The following is a 15,091-nucleotide window of genomic DNA, read 5'->3' as shown; positions in this document are numbered from 1 at the left end:
ATTCAGGCTTCAAACTTGTGGAAATTCTTGCTGGTCAGGTCATCATTGTGTTTGACCTTCACAGGGAGTAAACTTCAGAGACGTAAAAAGAGCAGCAGAAAGCGCAGCGTAAAACTTTTATCTGGTGTGTGGCTTTTAAATGTAGTCAGGTGGTTTGGCCATCTGGAGAGATGAAGGAAAGACAGGATGTCTTGTTAGATAACTTCTGATATGTCACTACTTTTTTCTCATCTACTTTTCATATGCATCTGAATTGAATGTATTGTAGTGGATGGAATAATACACCCGTGAAATACTGAAAGATTCATTTTCTTCTTTTTCCTCTTTTGCTTCAATATAAGCTAGTTTTGTACTTAAGTTTCTGAGTAAAATAATATCATAAGGTGGGAGCAAATGTTGACTTCTGTGATGAAATCTGAGATGGAAATATCCTGTTTGGTAAAGCTGGGCATCTACCAACAAGGAACACAGTTACTATTTCCTTAATAGCGAGGTACTCTTAATCTTTAAAGGAATGATTCTTTAGGATGTTTAGCATATGCTTATCATCCCTTGTGTTGTTTCTAATTATACATTTCCTTTCAATAACAAGGGTTTTTTCCTCTTTTGAAGACTTTAACATTTATATTTGTCAGAGGGATACTTTCAAGATGTTAGTACAACCAGTTTCTTGTGGTATTTCTGAATATTTTTCTTAGAATGTAACCAGAATTCCCCAAGGAATTCATTATTTTGGCTATGATTACTTTTGTTCCATGTCCTGTCCAAGAGCAGCTCCACCAGATTGTGGTACTTTAACTGACTTCTGTGAGCTGCTGACTCCCTGATACTGTATTCCATCCAGTCTTCTCTATGGATGTCACCCATAGATGTTACCTTAAAGCTCATCCTGATCAGCAGGTAACTCTCTGCCACTGTGGACATTTTTTGAACTAAAATCTCCAGAAGTCATCTGGATGCTTCTCAGAAGTGTTTTACAGGATGCAATCTTCTGAGGTGTTGGTCCCAGGATAAATCTTTCCAGAAGAAAGGGAGATATGCTTGTACTTGAGCTGTACAAGCATGTTTCCTAATAATTAGTTAAAATTACCTAAAACCAGTAGTATGGATATGCTGCTGCTCCTTTGTTTTCCCTCAACACTTACTCTGGCCTTGTGTGGTCTATTTTGCTCCTCCATCCCTTATTGGTTCTCCCTGTGGTTCAGGGCAGTCATTTGGGACGTGAATACTTCTGACTCCTCACTGCTTTTAGTGAACTTTGCCTGATGCTCTTCCTTACACAGCTGAAGTCTAAGTGGTCCTTTTGAGTGGAATAGAGTTCTTTCATCCAAAGTCCTTGCCTTTCACTGCTCTCTTCTCCAGCTGTTGGCATCATTCTACTCTCTTTTGTCTCTATCGAAATACAGCTCTTGAGGCTGGAGCTTTTCTTCCTCAGTCTTACCTTGTCATACTCTTCAAACAGTTTCTCTCTTGCCTCAAGTTCTAGCATCTCACCCTTTCCTTGAAGACCTTGCATTTAGTGCCTCCCTTTGCACATTCTCTTTTCCACCATTGGGAACAACCTTGAGCTCCAGTTTTATTGCTGTCGTCTCTTCACTCCCTCCACTTTGCCTGTTTTTAGTCCTGCATTCTGGTGAAACCAGTGATATCTCATCCTATCTAATCCCTCTTCTTGTGTCATTTCTAATATAGTACTTTCATGAAGTGTGTTGTTTCTGGCTTAGTGGAGGGGAGTTGATGATAACTCAATACATATTTTTAAATATTTCCCTGTGATTCAGAACCATCAAGCTGCTCTTTGTCAGCCTTTGTAGTCTTATGGTCTTACTTGCTGTTGAAATTTCCTTTCCTTTTTATTGTTTTTGCATTCAGCAATTACATTTTGGTGTTGGTTCAGGTATGCTCTTACACTGGCCAGTGCAGTAGCATGCCCATCTTGAGAGACTGAGAACCTTTGGGTGCTATATTGCTAAAAATAACAAGATAAAGATGAAGCAAAGATAGCAGAGATACTGATGAGTGAATCGGGATACTTGCCTTAATTGTCAACTCACGCTGAACAGTTCATGCCTGAGGAGTGGCTTTGGGTATTTGTGTATTTCTAAAAGCCAGTCCAGGCTGCATTCCAGCTTGTGGGGTATATCACTTTGCTTGGTGAACAACCTGGGGTACTGGAAGGAGTCTCTGCCTCTGGGGATTGGAGAAAAAACAATCCAAAGATTGGAACTCAATCTTTACAGTCCCTTCCAACCCAAACCAATCAATAGTTCTGTGATTATTGTTGGTAGTATTTGTTGTCAGCTTTTACCCTTTCCAAAACAATATAATATTGCAAAATTTTAAAATTCAAAACTGCACTATACTTGATTGTCTGTTCCTGTGCCCTTTCTAGCTTTAACTGGACTTGGCCACATTGTTTTAGTGAGTGGTTGTTTTAGTGCATTACTGGTGCTTTTTTCATGTTTGTAGGGAGATAATGGTGAGTGTGGAGAAGGTTCTCTTTGTGTTGGTATGTATGTGATTGAAGTGGAAGTGGAATAAAGTACTTGACTGAGGCACATTTTGGCCACTTAAAGTCATACAAACCACATGAAAAAAGCTGAAACTTCTATAAGATTTCTTTGACTTGGATGAGAACAAAAGTGAGAAGGTTTTAAAACCTGCTTGAATCTATTCTATAAGAGAGTTTTGTGAACAAGTTCTTTTGATCCTATGTCTGTTTAAATTAGGAATACACTTCCTCTCATACTCTGTCCTTTTTCTGTCCCCTCCTAGTCTATGTCTTTATGAGGTTCAAGTCTTTCTCAGTGCTTTTGTTGTTTTCACATGTGCTTTAGCTGTAGCTGATATGTGCAGTCTTTGATGACAGGTGCCATTGTGGCAAGTCTCTGACATGTGCTCCATCAAAGATCTGCACTGCCCCAGCCTGGCTGAGTTTGCTGCCCTTCATTCCCACATTGCTCCTTGAATGTGTAGTTCTGCTTTGGCCCTTCCCTTGTCATGCCCCAATGAAGTCTTTTTGCCCCATGTTGGGGTGAGATATTTTGTGTTCTTTTTGAGCCCCACTTCTCCTGGTTGGCCCTCCAAGGAGCAATTCACTAGATGTGTCCTGAGCAGGTGCAAGTGTTGGACTGTCATTTTTTTAGTGTCCTGTGCATTCCTTTGGAGAGGGACTTTGTCCTCATTTCACTTGTCGAGATGTCATGGAGCTCCCTGTGAGTCCAGGAGAGGGGGGTGGAAAATTGTAAGCAAATTTCTGCAGTTGTGTTTGATGCATGAGAATGTGACATGTAAGTACATGTGGACTACTCAGCTGACCAGAAGCTGATCCAGCACCTTTCTCTTTTTTCTTAGGTTAACTGTAATGGCTTCACGATTGAAGATGAAGAACTCTCCCATTTGGGATCAGCCATATTTCCTGAGTAGGTCGATTTTAAAATATAAAATATTTTAAAAGATAAAATTAACTTATTTAAAAACAAATAGAGGAAATACATATCTACCAAAGGAATTAATTTATCTTGTTTTGAATATCTTTAATTGGCTAATGTGGCAAATTATTTGCAGCAGTTTTCCTTAAAAATCCAGTAATTTTGGTAAAATTGCATATATAATTTGTTTTGAAACTTAGGTTGTGAACTATTTTCAGGTTGGTAAAAAAACACTTGGGTAGCAGGTTCTGGACAGGGACATCAAGTAATGATCAAAGCCCAATGAAAAGGATTGCAGGTGACTTGATTTATTCACCACTTACTTTTTTTTTTTTTTCGGCTGGTTATAATCCTTCCCCTGGTGCTCTCTGAACATTATCCCTTCTCTACCTTTGTTCCTTGGCAAATAGTAAATCCCTCTCATGGCTTCTTTGAGCCTCCTTGCTATGACAGTGAAAAAAAATAAAATGTACAAGCTTCTTAGCTTTACAAATAAACTACAGATATTAAGTATTAACTGCAGTTGGTGAACGGGGGACTACAGCTTTCTGTAGGGCCAAGAATCATTTCTTGCATTTTTAAATGTCCTTCCCATTTAATATTGTAGCAGAGGAGGGTATTTTTTGCCCCTGATCTCTGCACAGTCTGTATGAAGGTATTAGCACTGAGGCTTAGTTTGACTTCCTGGTGAGGCTTGGATTACTCATAGTTTATGTGTGTCAAAGTAACCTGAAACTTACAGATGCCCACTTAAAGCTGGATGTAATTTTGCCAAGTGCTGCAGACAAGCAGCAGTAGCTAGTTGTTGCTTCACAGATTATTCTTCTTCTTCAGGCAGGTCTGTCTGTTCATATCCCTGATCCAGAGACTGGAAATTAGTGCCTTGAAATACCCAGGATCAGAGTCATTGTGGGAAGAGGAGAGTATTAAACCAGGATGTTCTGGAAAAATGTCCAACACCATCCTTTATAAATGCTCAGGATACACAAGTCAGATCTTTCCTATTTAAGAGTTATGCATGTGAGCTAAAAATACTGAAGAGACAGTTGTTATTTTGCTAGATTGGAAGAGAAAGAATTGAAATTACAAATTTTATATCAGATGAGCAGTGAACTGCACATTCTCCGTGCTTCCTAATTAGGGGGTTTACTTTTCTCTATCCATACAGGTTTTTGTCCAGGTCATGTGCTTGTATAAAAGACAGAGATTTCCCTCCCACTTCAAACATGGAGGCTGCTTACATTTGAATAGAAGCCAGCTAAAATTTTAACACCCATCTCAACTTGGAATGCAGCAAAGACTTTAATTTTCCTGTATTTACTTGTTTCCTTTTAGGTTAAACATGTTTTTCTTTCTTCTCTGAGGAAAATAGCCTGTCTATCATGTTGATAGTAAAGATACATGAACATACCTGTCAGCTGTCCTTTAGCACTGTAAGAAGGGGAAAATAATAACTTGCCTAGTTCTGCAGTAATAGGATTTAAAAATTGTAATGATTCATTAGCACAGCCATTCTCCATATCATTAGAATAAATAACAGTGCAACAGATTTTCCCAAGGTTACCTTCATGTTAAGTCTCAGAATAAAAACAGGTTAGAGAAACAGACTGATTCAATCTTTCAGACTTACTTATTTTGTGAAGTGGTGCTTAACTTTTTGCCTGTTGCTTGTGGTGGTTGTTAGGGATAACATTTTCTTTTCTACTTTTACAGTGTTGCATTGATGAACCATAGCTGTTGCCCAAATGTGATTGTGACTTACAAGGGAACCTTGGCTGAAGTCAGAGCTGTTAGAGAGATTGAGCCTGGAGATGAGGTAAATGCAGTGTTTGAATGTGTTCTGTTCTCGTGCAACCTAACAGGATTCATTCTGCTTCTCAGGGATCCTTTCAACTAGATGGCAACTTAGTAACAGGAAGGAAAGATCTCTTGTTTCTCAGAGAAATGCAAGATGGTGCTTTGGAAAAATTACGGTGACTGGAGGATTGATGGGATTTTTGGAGACAGTACCCTATTTTTTGCTAAAAATTGGGAAAGGCACCTGCAGCAGTCACTGTGTATTTGCCAGCCTCTCTCTCAGTTTACCCATCTGTAAAATGAGGCTGAGTTTACTGATGTTTGGCTGGTGCTTTGAAATTCCAAGATCAAAGCAAATTATTACTGCTATAATAGTTCCCAGTATAATAGTAATGTGTTGAAATTGAAGCCAGAATAAATGAGGTAAATGGGTACAGATAAGTCCTCTGACTTCCGTTTGGACAGAGCATCCACAGAACATGGGACTTGGTCATATCACCTGAATAGCATTTGCTGGGAAATCACAGATGAACAGACGTGTGGTTTTAGGTGGGGTGAAACTGAACAGAGAAGAATAAAAATCTGTGAAATTGAATAAGGTTCTGGGTTTACCTTGAAACTTTCTCAATCAAATAATGAATTTGGCAGAGAGTTTTAAACAGTAGAGCTGCACTTTATTTAAAAAGAAAACAACAAAAAGATGTTAAACTGAGTTGGGTAGGATGTTCAAATACCTGGAGGGAATGGAGATACTGAACATCCTCTCTGGGGATGGAGCTCGAACAGAATTTCAATGGCTCTATTGTAAATGTTAATTTAATGGGCAAAGAAAAGCTGATAAGCTCAGATTTGATTTTTGATAACATCTATTGTTTTCTCAGGTGTGTGATAGCAGCCTGGAAGAAAGGTAGAGAGGTTATTTTTGTGGATTATAGCTGTTCCCCCTTGTGAACAAAGTGAGTTTAGTTGCTGTAGCCAAGGGTGAATGACTCAGGTGAGCAACTTCTTTTGATGCCATTTGCCAGCAATGATTTGTCTGTGATGTTGGCAGTCACTGCAAATGCATTGTGGTAACAGACAAGGACTGATTCTGGCTGCAGAATTTTGTTGTGGAATCCCAGACATTTTCAGCTTTTTGGGGGAAGGTGTATCATTAGAGGTAGAGATGTGGAGTATTTACCTTCTTCAGGCATCTTCTTCAGGTTTAATTCTGCCTTCGAAGCAGCTTCAGGTCTCCAGGACCTCACAGGTTTTGCACATTCGCTTTTCTGATACTTCAGAATTTTCTAAACGTGAGCTGTGGCTGTGTGTGGTCGCTGTGCAGTCTCCCAGCCTGTGTCTCCATCTTCAGGCTCCCTGTAGCCATTGCAGGGCAACATTTTAAAGTTTCTTTTGCTCTAAATGTGGTTCCTGCGTTCCGCATGCTTTGATAATATCGAAGGGAGGAGAGGAGTGTGAGGGAAAGTGTGAGATAACATGCTCACACTTAAGAAGGTGCACTGTATGAAATTACATGTAATTTTACTTCTAAAGAAAAGAGAGGCTTTAAGTATAAAGACTGAGGAAAACATTTCAAATAACTGTAAATGAGGAAATGGAGCTATAGCTGTTCCTTGGTCTGCAGAATGATCAACTGCGCTGTGCATAGGACTTGTTTCTTGGGGGGAGATCTCGTTTTAAAAGCAGAGTATTAAAGCTAGTTGCAGGGGTTCTTTTCTGAAGACCATTGAAATAGAGGAAAACTTAAGAATAGTATATATGAAGGGCCTTTAAAATGTTCAAAAGCAGGTTTTCTTTGCTTTAAAATATTGCTGCTGAAGTAAATCTGATATTCATTCTCCTTGAACTGGAGCACTGGGCCTCTCTTCTTTTCAGAGATCTAAAGGTCTTGTCCTAAGTTTCTAAAGCTACTAGTGACTGCTGTTGCCCCAATTTTTGTAGGTTTTCAGAAAGAAAAATTTGAGATTCCAGCCTCTAAAAAAACCAGGCCACTGTAATTTATCCTAAGCTGGATACCTGAAATCATTATTTTACTTCTGAAAAGTAGGCATCTCTTTGTAGTCTGACAGGAGCCTGAGATTTATGCTGTGATAGTTTCCTTATCCACACCTGAATCTTGCTGTCCTGGGTGCAAGCCAGGGTAATATTTTGGGGAAATTCCATAACAGATAGGAAAGGAACACTTCTCTGTCAGGTTACATTCACAAGTGACAACTCCTGATGCTGCCAAAGGGCTCGGAATGTGAGGGAGCCGGCAGGTGATGTGGCTGCAGGGGTCCACAAGCTGCATGAATATAGTTGTCATGCTACATATATCAGAACTAGTATAATAATTATGTTTAGTGATGCTGCTTCTCACTAACTGCTGTTTTGGTTTTTTTTTACCATGTAGATTTTCAGCAGCTATATTGACCTGCTGTATCCCACAGAAGACAGAAATGACCGGTTAAGAGACTCCTATTTCTTTAGTTGTGATTGCAGGGAGTGCACTACAAAAGAAAAGGTAATGGAATTGGTGTGGAATATACTTCTGACTGGCCTTCTGGTCAAGGCACCTACCCATGTCCTTAGATGCAAAATCCTGTCTGGCTTAATTACATTTTGGAAAGGAAGATAATAGCGGGAGGTGGTTGTTTTTCTGTTTTTCTGTCCAGAATGCTTTCTGATAGTCATTCTTTCCATTGTAATCATGACACATCAGGAAATTTCCTGGTAGAAGCCTATTTAAAGTTGAGCTACAAAGCAAAAATGAGAACATTGTTGAAAGTAGATAATTATACTGTGCCTATGCTACACAAATTTAGCTCAGAACTTTTTTTTTAATTTCATACTATCAACTCCCAGCAAGTAAATCTTGCTTGGGGCATTTCTGGGACACAGTGCTGCTGCACTTTCTGGTTGGGACATTTCAGTCAATTCCAGGGGACATTGTATGGAATGTCTGGATGGTTTGGAGACCCAGCAGAATTTGAGGAATGCTCTTTTGTACAATATCATCATATTGGTCTACTCAGGGACAGTGTGGTCTTGGGTCACAGCCCTTTGAGATGTGCAGGCCAGAATTGTGTTCATTAAACATGAGCTGGGGCCCTTCAAAAGACAGAGGAAGATCCAGACAATATTCCTGAAAACAGGGTGTTAGGTGTTTTAAAGAAAAGCTCTTATTGGAGGGAAAAGGTACCCAAACCCAACAGCTACTGAGACAGCTGTGCCTGTGAAACCATTTGGACCTCCTTCACTGAAGGTCCTACAAGAATTGAGCTCTGTGTTAGCTTATCTGTCATTCCAGACAAGATCAGTGTGTCTCAATCTAATTCTTAAGTTCCAGATCATTTGTCCTCCCATTTTCACTAAGTATCCTTTTAAAAGCTGCTTCCCACATTGACCAGACAACCATCTCTTTCCCCTAAATGGTGTCATCTTTTGTGATTTATTTTTTTTCCCAAATAGTACCCAGTATTGTTGCTTGAAGCCGTTCTGTTGATACCATATCAGTTACGTTTTCCCCCACAGTTACCTTGATAATTTTGCCACTGAGTTTAATGAAGCCAGGATTTCATCTGTGATTTTCAACAATGTGCTACTCTGGGAGTCACCTGTCAATCAGCCTCCTTCAGTTCTGGAAAGAGTCCCTGTAGCTCTCTCAGCTGGCAGATTAAATAATAAAAGAAAAAGAAATCTAGCAACAATGTGAAGCTTAAACAGCAAAAGATTGTCTCTAGATTGCAGCTGACTCTTCATGAAATGGTATGTTAGATACAGGGATAAGTGGAGCTGTCCAGTAGAAGTAACAAAATATATGGAAATGTGGTTTTGTCTGTAGATTGGAAGGATTCTTTTCTGTCTTTAAGATCATGTCATTTTCCACAGAGACATCTATTGGTAGTCCAGCCTAAGGTACTTAAGCTGTTATAGCCTTAAAACTAAGGCTAAATTTGTTTTAAACCCTAATCTCTTGGAACCATTGAAATTTCTTATGTAAAACTGCTTGCAATACAAAATCAAAAAGCTCTTCAATCTCTCAAAAGAAAGTGACTTCATGGAAGTAGAGAGTGGCAGATGAACTGGAGGGCCAGGGGATCCTGGGATTTCTAGCCAAGGCTTTAGAGAAAAATTGCAGGTGCACACTCTACCTTTGTTTTTTCATTCTTTGAAGAGCTTAAGTTCACATCTGCGTCTTTTTATTAGAGAAATTTTGTATAGCAGGTGCACTTTTATTTGTAGAGCTTGGAATCCGCCTTTGTAAGGTCCATTGTGTTTTCTTCAGGATAAAGAGAAACTGGAAATCTGCAAGCTGAATGATCCTCCGTCAGCAGAGACAGTAAAAGACATGATCAAATATGCCAGGAACGTGATTGAGGAATTCAGGCGAGCCAAACACTACAAATATATCCTTTGTCTTACCCTCACTCCACTGATGTGTGACCTAAAAATCTTGCCTGCTGAACTTCAGAAGTACGTGCAGGAGAAATACTGTGACCAGTAGAAATTAAACTTCTCTGTCCTCTTTGTGTCAGAAGCTAGCATCAGGTAGTCATATAGTGACAGGCCATCCAATCATTGCATTCCTTGACTTCTTCCTACCCCCGAGTGAATTACTGGAGATCTGTGAACTCAGCCTGGACAAGATGGGTGCAGTGTTTGAAGACAGTAATGTTTATATGTTACATATGATGTACCAGGCCATGGGTGTCTGTCTCTACGTGCAGGATTGGGAAGGTGCGCTCTGTTATGGGCAAAAAATTATCAGACCCTACAGGTAAATATGAGAGACTATTTTTTTTCTTAATGCTTTAATTAATAATATGAACAATTAAGGTTAGTTTGGGCAGATGTCACTTCTCTCAGTGTATGTTATATAAACATTCTACCCATGATACCACTATTCAAAAAGGAATATTTAAATGATGAGACAGTGTTTGTTACTATCAGAATGCGGTCTTGCAATATATAGCAGGACTGACTTTGAAATCCTTGCTTTGGGTTCTCAATATAATTTTGTTCCACCTTGGGTGCTGTGCTAATTGTGCTTAACTGGTTTCTAAAACACCATAATATTTTTTACTAAAGAAGGGTTTCAAATTTCATCTGCAGACAGTATTTTGTACAAGGTAATGGAGGCAAAGCCAGTGTTGCTGTCAGCCTCCACAATCTCCCAGCCCTCTCTCTCTGTAGCAGCACTGTGGGCACGGCTGCAGGAGAACAGAGCTGTGTCCCAGGACTGGAGCCGAGCAGCAGAGGGAGCTGGAGCCAAGCTCAGCTCCTGTGCTCGGAGCTGGGGGTGCCCCGTGTCCCTGATCCTGCTGCCCTAGAGCTGGAGGCATGGGAGAATGCCCAGGCTGAAGCCTTGCGTGGGGCAAGGCAGCACACAGCCTCTGCAGGAGATAAGAATACTGTTTCTGATAAAATTCTCGGGTTTTGCAGTAGTGAGCCTGTTGGTTAGAGCCAGCCAGTTACGCTGGCTGCGTCTGGTCCTGCCGTGAATCTCCCAAACAGATTCTCGTCTTGAGACGTGACTTTCTTGCCAGCTGGGGGGAGTGCAAGAAAAGCTCTCCCTTTGGAGCAGATGCCAACATAAAGTCACAGAGCACTTGGCAGAGAGCAGTGATACAAAGAAGGAGCCAACATTCTCCCCCTGGAGGCTCAGTACTATTTATCTTCCCTGGGACTTGCCCAGCTCCTCTGGCTCTGAGCCTGGCATTCCAGGTCAGCTCTGCTGAGGCGGGCTGTGCCCGCTCAGTGTGTGTGAGCACAGACTGCCGTGTGTGCCCTGCACACTGCAGAGGGCCCCTCGCTTTCCAGCCCACCAACCATTGTGGAACACAGAGAGCTACTGCTGCGGGTGCAGGGTGGCTCCAAAACTCATAACAATGCCGGCTCTCTCTGTAGCTGGCTAGATTAAAACTAGTGGCAGAACGTCCTTGCCATCTGACAGCTGTTCAGAGGCATATGGTAGTTTCAGTCCAATTCCCAGCTGACAGGCGTCCCCATCCCAGACACAATTGGCACTGGCTCTTGGCAGTCACGGCAGAGGGGATGAGCGCTGAATGGGCAGGGGCAACGAGAGGCAGCTTCTTGCCCCATGAGAGGGAGACAGAACTGGGAAAATGCTATGAAACTGCCAAAGTTGATGAAGCTGAATTTCTTTCTCTCTTGCAGTAAACATTATCCTTCCTACTCGCTGAATGTTGCCTCCATGTGGCTGAAATTAGGGAGACTGTACATGGCACTGAAGAACAGGACGGCTGGAGTTAAAGCCCTGAAGAGGGTATTTATTACTTGGTTTCTCCATTAATAACACCAGTTCAGCCGTGGGGCCATTGAAACACTGTGTGGTTCTCTGTCAGTGAGCCTGGCGTGGTAGGAAATGCACCATGTTAATATATATTTGGTCTCTGGATTTTTAGCTCAGATTCAGTTTTTCTAGGAATGGAAGATGGGTCTACTCTTGGGTGCCTTTTCACAGTGGGCTCATACTGCAGCAGCTGGAGTGAGAATTATGCTTAAATATTTGCTCTGAGTTCTTCTCTGAGCTAGAGCTGCACTAGTGTAAATGGAGCAGAACCCTATCTTCCCCTCATTTTTTTGGGTAAGGACAGAAAAAATGCTTGGCTCTTATAAAAGGCACATAGTGTTTCATTGAAGTCTGTGATTTCTATATCCAACTTAAACTAGGCATAGTTTTGGTGGTTACTTTTTCTGGAACCAATCGATTTTTACATAGCTGAAGGGAATTCAATGCATCTGGTAATGCTGAAATTGGCAAATACAGCATTTTGGTTTTATGTTTTTCTTCACCCCTTTTCATTCGTCTGTTCCTTATTCTTTAGTTTTTTATTCTGTTATTTTTTATTAGTCTATACTATGTTTCTTGACTATTTTCCCCTATTGTTGTTGGGCAGAAGTTTATTTTAGTTTCTTAAGCATCAGTGGCTACTGTAGCATATAATGACTCAGTCTGGAATGTCACAATGTATTTATTTCTTCTTGCTTTTAAGATGCTGGCAAGTTTCTCGCCAGCAAATAACAACGCCATCCAACCATAGTGAAAGATGCTAGAAGAATATATGCTCTAAAATTTAACTGTTTCCTAGTTTGAAATTGGCACAGGTTTTCCTTCTCTGTGGTGTTAAACCCTTGAGTAGAAATGGGAATTGTGCCAGTTAGGAGCATGGGATGGGGGAGTAGGGAACTGTGAGGTAAATATGTTGGCATAGTTAGTTTCCTAACACAAACATTGTCTAATGACTCACTTCCAAAAGCTGTCTGCAGGAACTGCTCAAAGTTATCCCAGCCTTTGATGTTTGGGATTTAGTGGAAAAGCAAGCCCATTGTTCCCTGTCAGTTTGTGAGCAGCTCATCCAGAAGGTCCTCCTTTCTTTTTTTGGGCAGTAGGAGGGGTGGAGTAATTTCTTGCTGCTGAGGTGGAACCAAAAGCCCTTGTTGTTGACAAATACAAGAGCATAAAGCTTCCCAAGGATGAAATGACTAAATGCTCAGGGGCCAGGATACTGCAATTCCTTGCTGTCTTAGCACTGTTGGGCTTTAAACATTCTCAGACTTACACTGAACTTTTTTCTCAGCTCTGTCGAGTGCTGCCTTTTATCACATCTTTTCTTGAGTGGAAATCTTGCCCTGTACACACTCCAGGGCAGGAAAGGTGCTAATCAGGGTTTGGCTACCTGCAGCATTCCCTCTCAGGCCTGGAGCAGGCTGCAAACAGGTGAAACACCAGGGAGCTGGGCACAGCAGCCTCTGTCTGAATCTTATGGGATCTCACTTTTGCCTAAGTTGCTTCCTTCCTAAAGCATTGGCAGCCCCTGGAAGGAGCAAAGGGTTTACAGACTCAAGTTTGAAATGCCCCTCAACATTACTCCTGTGCTAAACCTGCATGTCTCTGACAGCTTAAGGATAAATTGGTAGGAGCAGAGCCTGCTCAGATACTGGCTAAGTCCTCTGCTGGAATATTACCCACCACACTTGCAGTTTTCTGTCCTGGAGCTGGTTACATTCAAAGTAGTTTTGTCAGGAATATAATTTTGAAAGGTGCTTTGGGCTCCTTTAAGATCAAAGATGTATTCTCTGAATATAAAACCTTTATTACTTAGTTTTGAATTTCATTTTATTTCCTACTGGGTTTATGACTACAAGGGGACAAAAAGTAGCTAGAGGTGTCAGACTGCTTCAAACCTCTAAAGAGAGTATTTATAGCCTGGTGTTATATATGAATCAATTGTGTGAATATTTTTTTTTCCTTTTCATAGGCAATTGCTATCATGGAAGTAGCACATGGGAAAGATCATCCATACATTTCAGAGATCAAAAAGGAATTAGAGGACCACTGAGCCTTTGAATCTATGCAATCCTTCAAACCTTTATTTAAAAAGCCTTGTTATGGAAACCTTCAGGAGTGCTTTGAAAAGCGGTAGAGTATGAACACAGTTCTGTCCTATAATTGGAATGACAAACACACTTAGGCCTAGCTTCCACACATCTACAATTGCCTTTTTTTTTTCTTTTTTTTTTTTTTTAAAGGAAGCATCCATGGTTTCTTAAAGGTTATTTCTTTTGATGGCTCATGTGCAAAAATGGTCATTTTTTTCTTTAGGGATGTTGGTGTGGATCTTATTTGTATGAAGTAAATAAAACAGTCTTGGTCACTCTTGATTCCGCTTGTACACTTAAATGGGTGCAATAGGTTTGTGATATGTACTTTTGCCCAAATAGTTTTGCTTACTCTGACAAATTAGCAAAAGCCCTTTTTCTGTTGTGGTTTGGTATCTGTTTCCTTTTTTTCTTGCATCATTTTTATTTGCAGTGGCTTAACTGAGAGAGGGGAAATGGGGTGATGAATTCTGTAGATTCTACAGCAACGCCACCAGTGTTCCCTCAACCAGTTGGACCTGCAGGTCCATCACTGCTCCTGGCAGATGAGGATTCATCACAGCAAAGACCTAGAGCTTAATTTGTCTTCTACAGAAAATACTGACACCTATGTTGGAGCTTGAAGGCTTACACAAGACATGAACTATGCAATTTCTGACTTTTTAGACTCCTTTACAAGTTAAAGTGAGTTATTGCAGAGGAGAGCTCATATTTCCTTACAGTCATACCTTCACCTCCAGTGGATTACAGCTGTTGTAATCATATTTATTATAATTATTGTAATATTACAATTATTGTAATAGCAATTATTTCTGAGAGGTACAGGAATACTTTCTGAGGAGAAAGTTCAGGACATAGCTTTCTCTACCCATATGTAAAACAAGAGGATTTTTTTCCCCTCCTTTTAGATCAATGGGAAGAATTTACTTTTAAGGATGGGGGGAGAAAAATCGTGTAGCTGTAAACTTCTAGCATCAAAATTGAAATATGGTGCACAATAAAATAACCTGCCCTTTCTTTACTGTTTTCACAGCTTATAAAGTTCTGATGAGAAAGAACACATCACCCTTAAGAACTTCATTGTATTTTCTTTCTTGTAAGCACTGCTCTGAAAATAAAACTGCTGGAATAAGGGTTTGTCAGCTCATTTTGCTGAAATCTTTCATTGCTCTCCAGCCAGCAGTTGTTGCTGGAGTACATAAAATTGCACCAGATCTACAATTCCAGAAAGCCAAGTCCCTTTAACTATAGCCAAGCCTAGGAAGAGGGCAGTAGCTGACTGTTTTTGTCCTAACTTTGTCTTGTCAAATAAACTCTTGTTCTGGGAAATAATACCTTTACTTCAGCACGTCTGTCCAGAGCCCAGACCACACTTCAGCACCAAAGAATTGGATGAGGTGAACACAAGGCACTAGTGGGAGCCTTGCCCCTGTGACACTTGGATTACTATTTAGAGACGGTTATTCAGAGCTTACTGT

The 15,091-nt window shown here is 40.6% G+C and overlaps 1 protein-coding gene across 1 annotated transcript in view; it reads left to right on the top strand.

Annotated features, from left to right (window-relative positions):
• SMYD2 (SET and MYND domain containing 2) overlaps positions 1-14,942 on the top strand; it is a 29,373-nt gene extending 14,431 nt beyond the window's left edge. Inside the window, exons 6-12 of the mRNA XM_015622333.2 lie at positions 3,355-3,422; positions 5,145-5,247; positions 7,621-7,731; positions 9,496-9,616; positions 9,813-9,987; positions 11,388-11,496; positions 13,493-14,942. Of these exons, the coding sequence (XP_015477819.1) occupies positions 3,355-3,422; positions 5,145-5,247; positions 7,621-7,731; positions 9,496-9,616; positions 9,813-9,987; positions 11,388-11,496; positions 13,493-13,573 (768 nt within the window). The 3' untranslated portion in view covers positions 13,574-14,942. The remainder of the gene's footprint in view (positions 1-3,354; positions 3,423-5,144; positions 5,248-7,620; positions 7,732-9,495; positions 9,617-9,812; positions 9,988-11,387; positions 11,497-13,492) is intronic.
• The last annotated feature ends 149 nt before the right edge of the window (positions 14,943-15,091 follow it).

Source organism: Parus major, chromosome 3 (assembly GCF_001522545.3).
Source record: "Parus major isolate Abel chromosome 3, Parus_major1.1, whole genome shotgun sequence".
Taxonomy (NCBI): domain Eukaryota; kingdom Metazoa; phylum Chordata; class Aves; order Passeriformes; family Paridae; genus Parus; species Parus major.
Note: the sequence above shows the minus strand (reverse complement) of the source record. Positions and strands in the feature narration are given on the sequence as shown.